A 5,319-nucleotide genomic window follows, 5' to 3' on the forward strand; every position below is an offset into this window, starting at 1 on the left:
GAGGAGACTGGCTGGAAACGAACGCGAGCAGGGCGGGCGGGGGAAAGCGAGACGCCCACAAATCCAGACGTTTCGTTTCAACCGCCCGTTGGGTTTCTCTCAGCGTTTCGGGGTCGCCATTTCCAGCCGTTCTTCCCGGCCAGGACACAGGGAAAAGAGACACATCTTTAACCCAGAGCCCAGGTCCCCGGGACTCCTGGAGCTGGGGCATGAAGAAAAGGGCCCAAACTTGCAATTGTTGGTTATGTGTACAGGGGAGTGCTGGGCAGGGGAGTTGGGGCTGGTGGGTGGAGCAGTGGAGGCTGGGAGCCAGGACTCCTGGGTTCTCTCCCCGGCTCTGGGAGGGGAGTGGGGGCTGGTGGGTTAGAGCAGGGGGGGCTGGGAGCCAGGACTCCTGGGTTCTCTCCCCGGCTCTGCGAGGGCAGTACGGGCTAGTAGTTAGAGCAGGGGACATGAACATTCACATTCGCAGCTGGGCTTTGGACTGACGCTCCCTGACTCGTCTCTGTCTCCTCCGGGACACTAGGACAAGAAAAAGGAGAGAGAAAAGTGAAGGGCTCAAATAAGTGGGGTGGAAAACAGCGTCTCCCCAACCTGGCATCCAGTAAAGTATCTGATACCATCAGCAGAGCTGTGGGGGACCCCAGGGCTGGGCTGGCAGGGGCTGCGGGTCGGGAGTGAGGGGCACTGGCAGAGCGGGGGGGGCGGGGGGCGGGGGGGGGGGGGGGGGGGCACCGGCAGGGCGGGGGGGATCTGGTCACTCACGTTTCCTCTGGTAGCACAAGCTGGTCCCCAGGGCGCCGGCGGCGAGGCCGAAGGTGCAGATCAGCCCACGCAGGAAAAGCCACAAGAGGACGAATCCGTCGGGCTTCACGTCCGTGGGCTCTGAACAGGTTAGAAGGGAGGAGAAAGGGATTGTGGGAAATTAGTACTATGTGGACGGGGGAGAGAACCCAGGAGTCCTGGCTCCCAGCCCCCGCTGCTCTAACACACCAGCCCCCACTCCCCTCCCAGAGCCAGGAGAGAACCCAGGCGTCCTGGGCTGCCCGGACTCACCCGCTTTCAGCACCTGGAGCCACGTCCCGTTGCCCGCCCCCTCGCCCAGGGTGGGGATCTTCACCAGGCAGCGGTAGGTCCCGGTGTCGTAGGGTCTCAGGTCCCGCAGCTCCACGTCAGCTCTCCGCTCCCGCAGGAAGCTCCGGTCCTGGGCCCGGCTCACCCGGCCCCTGAACTCCTGGGTCCCGTCGCTCAGCTCCAGCCGGGCGCCCGCCACCTCCTTCACCCAGGTGTAGCTGCCCAGCCGGGGCTCCCGGGTGCTGTTGTAGGAGCAGGGCAGGGTGACGGAGCCGCCCTCGGTGCCCTGCACGGAGCCGGGCTGGGAGACCCACAGGTCCTGCGCCCAGGAACCTGGCAAAGAGACGGGACAGAGAGAAATCAGCCCTGGAGTCGGGCAGGGGCCTGTCCCCTCTGGGGGGCGCCGACTCCCACCCGGCCGCAGCGCGGGGACTGGCTCAGGGGGGTGGGGAATGGGGCACAGGGCAGGGACTGGCTGGTTCAGGGGGGCAGGGAATGGGGCAGGGACCTGTCCCCTCTGGGGGCGCTGGCTCCCATCTGCCCCAAGGCGGGAACTGGCTGGCTCGGGGGGCAGGGAATGGGGTACGGGGCCATATGTCGGCCAGACCATGTCAGCCTGATGGCCTGTCTGTGGCAGGCCCCGCAATGGACAGAACCGGGCGATTATCGAGGGCTCCAGTCCCGGCCGGCCAGTCCCAGCCTCTGGCTCCAAACCGGCCTCAAACCCGAGTCAAAACCAGCTTGTGAAATGGTGATTCTCCTGCTGAGAGAAACCGCCACGTAATTCGTACGATGCGTTGGCTGGCTTCAGTAGCTGGATCCACCCGAGCCCCCTCCTCCCCCGCCCACCATCTCTCTATCCCCATCCACCCCAATCATCATCATCATCATCATCTATCCATCCCCATCCACCCATCCATCCATCCGTCTGTCTATCCCCATCCACCCCCATCATCATCATCCATCCACAGCCACCCCCTCTATCTATCCATCCATCCCCACACATCCCTCCATCCATCCACCCCCACTATCTATCTATCCATCCATCCTGACACCCCCTCCATCCATCCATCCATCCCCACACAGCCTCCATCCATCCATCTATCCATCCAGCCCCACTATCTATCTATCTATCCCCATCCACCCCCTCTATCTATCTATCTATCACCTTTTCCAACACTCTACATATTTCTGGCTGATGCACAGATAGGAAACACTCGCTGGTTTCTCTCATCCCCTCATGGAACAATTCCCCATTCCCTTCTTTCATATTTTCTTCGTTTTCTACAGTTCGAGTCTCATTTCCTTTCCATTTGGGTCCTTGGCCTTTGTACTTTTCCACACAAAGCAAATGTCCCCAAAGCACGTGAGACCCCGGACCTATCACTCCCAAACCCCGGTCGGTTTAGTGTCAGGGATCGGATTGTAACACGGTTACATTGCAAAGAAATCCCAGGCGTTTGCTGACGCGATAGTCACACATGGGGCGATAACTGAGTGCCTCTGAGTCTGAAATCGGTTGTGATTCACAGCTGGGATGAATCTTAAACCTCTTGCAAGAATGTACGGGGCTGAATTTTGAGTTGCTTTCACACGATTAACTGGGCTACGTTTGTAAAGAAAACAGTGTTTTCCTTGGATTAAATATTAAAGGAATTTCAATGATTGAATGAGGTTATCAATCTAATTCCCACAATTTCCTTGGATTAAATGATAAACTTCTGGGGCTAATTTTGAAAGGACCCATGGATTAGCTTTAAGAAACTTCTATTTTTCCTACAGTTACATTTTAAAAGGATTACCATAATCTGATGGGATTAACAGACACATTCCCTGGAATTAATTTCTAATCTTCTGGGTTTCATTCTGAAATGCATCACAACAATTTACTACAATGATTTTTAAGGACATTGAAATAGTTGTCCTGGGATTATTATTTAACTAAATTTCAACAGTTCGCAGGATTAACGATGCCATTGCAATCATTTTGTACCTTTGACTCGGAAATAAATTGGTATCGTTCGCTTGAATTCGATTTTAAATCTGCTGCAGCCATTTCCAGGGAGTAACAGATACGTTCTCACAACATCCTCGGATTAGTGTATTGAATTGCAATTGTTGTGTTGAGATTAGGACTTTGCAAATAAATAGCCAGGATTATATTTTTTAAGAAATTGCAATAATTTACTGTGATTTTTTTAAACTGCAACAATTGTTTCAGGATTTGGTTTAAAGACATTGCAATAATTCTGCTGAGAATCTCAAATCCATTGCAATACTTGGCTGGTAATTACAAAGAACTGCATCCATTTACTAGGAACCAGACTGTGATCATTGAGTTTAATTAACTATTAAATAATAATTTAGTTCCATTAACTCTGAAATAAATTGCAACAAATTGCTGACTTTACTCTTAAAGAGATTGAAATTATTCAGTGGGACGAACTCTTAAATAGTTTGCAATATTTCAGCAAGATTATTTCAAACTGGGATTATATTTTAAAGGAACTGCAAAAAATCAGTGGACTTTGCAGTAATTTTCAAGAAATAACCAAATAAATTATCTTTATTAGCAGCAATTAAATTGTAAAGAAAAAGAGTTTATTAGGGTTACTCAAATGGTGAATTAATTTGCTGGAATTATATTTTAAATTACCAGAGTTGGCTGGGATTAATATTTAAATATTGCAAGATAATTAATATTTAAATATGGAAGAATGATCCAGGATTACCTCCTAAACTTCCTCAAATTACTCTGATTAATTTGAATCAATTTCTATCAGTTTCTAGGATTAATTCTTTGAAGACATGGCAAGAATTTGCAAAGGGCAAACAAATAAATCGCCTCGCTTGGCTCGGATTCGCTCAAAGAAATTGCAATAATTTTGGGTTGATTTAAATACTTTGCCGTAACGTCCTAGTAACAAAGAAATCGCTACAATTGGATGAGGCCGGTCGTAAGAAAAGCTCATGAAGTAAATTACATGAATTTTGAAATAATTTTCCCGGTTTCATTCAAAACTTGCAACCCGTTTCGTGGGCTTAGCTGTGAAAATGTAATCGTTAACTGGGCTCAGTCGTTAAATCGTGTATCGTTATTTCCTGGCCTTAGCTGTGAAAATAGAACGGCTCCGGACGGTATCAGATGAGAGACTGTGAGACTGACGGAGCCGCTCGCTGAGAAATGGGCCACGTTCATTATTGAATCACTTGCGTTTCGGAGGCGGAATCGTTCACTTGATGCCTGGATCGGCCAGGTTAGTTCAGAGCAGCCGTTTCCAACCAGGGGTCCGAGCAGGTTTCAGGGGGCCCCCCAGCCAGGCCGGCCCAGGGCAGAAAGCCAGGACTGATGCCCGGGGCCCCGAGCCGGCTGGCGCCAAAACCAAAGCCTGATCGATGTAGCTTTGCGGGTCCCCCTTGGCGTGGGGCCCTGGACAATTGCCGGGAATGTTGTGGGGGGCTCGGGCAGGAAAAGGGTGAGAACCCCTGGTTTCGAGGCGATCACCCCTTGCAGGCCCCATCCAGCGACCCCAGGGATGGGGCCCGTGCACATGCGGCTGGCTCTGCCGGTGCCCACCAGGACCGGCTCGGAACGATGCCCCATGGCCCGGACCGCTCCGGTTCACGCTCGCCGCGAGTGATACATTCATCCTGGCTCGCGGGCAGCGCTGCACAGGGGCTGGGGATAGGCAGGGCGGGTGCAGGGCACTGGATACATAGGAATGGATGGGTCGACGTGCCCACCCACCCGGCCCGTACAGCATCTCTCTGCCCACAGACCCCCCTGGCCCTCGGTGCCCACGGAGACCCGGCTGGCCAGTGCCCCATGCGCCCCGCTCGGTCTGTCTGGGCTGCGGGTTCAAATCCCCCCGTCCCAGCCTCGCGCCCCCTCCCTCCCCGCTCACCTGCGATCAGCGCCAGCGTCCAGAGCAGGGGGCCTGGGGCCATGGCTGCCGGGTGTGAGGGCACAGGAGAGCGGGTGCAGGGCTGGTGCGACTCGCACCGGGGAGGGGGGTCAGGAAATGAGCCTCTGAGCACCACCCGCCTAACGCGGCCGGTTCCTGGCGTGCTTCAGGCTTCCGGCCCAAGGGCCAAGGGAGGGGGGAGGGGAGGGGCCCGGACTCCTGGGTTCCATCCCCAGCTCTGGGAGGGGAGTGGGGGCTGGTGGGTTAGAGCAGGGGGACTGGGAGCCAGGACTCCTGGGTTCTCTCCCTGGCTCTGGGAGGGGCGTGGGGCCTAGTGGTT

The 5,319-nt window shown here is 54.0% G+C and overlaps 1 protein-coding gene across 1 annotated transcript; it reads right to left on the minus strand.

Moving 5' to 3' along the window:
* Positions 1-460: 460 nt before the first annotated feature.
* Positions 461-5,022, minus strand: LOC113405826 (natural cytotoxicity triggering receptor 3-like). Its single transcript, XM_026647090.1, has 4 exons — positions 4,980-5,022; positions 1,057-1,407; positions 766-885; positions 461-522 (listed from the first exon to the last, which is right to left on the minus strand). Exons 1-4 carry the CDS (start codon positions 5,020-5,022, stop codon positions 461-463), a joined length of 576 nt encoding a protein of 191 aa, XP_026502875.1.
* Between the last annotated feature and the right edge of the window lie 297 nt (positions 5,023-5,319).

Source organism: Terrapene carolina, unplaced genomic scaffold (assembly GCF_002925995.2).
Source record: "Terrapene carolina triunguis isolate 2854851 unplaced genomic scaffold, T_m_triunguis-2.0 Scaffold51131, whole genome shotgun sequence".
NCBI classification, from domain to species: domain Eukaryota; kingdom Metazoa; phylum Chordata; order Testudines; family Emydidae; genus Terrapene; species Terrapene triunguis.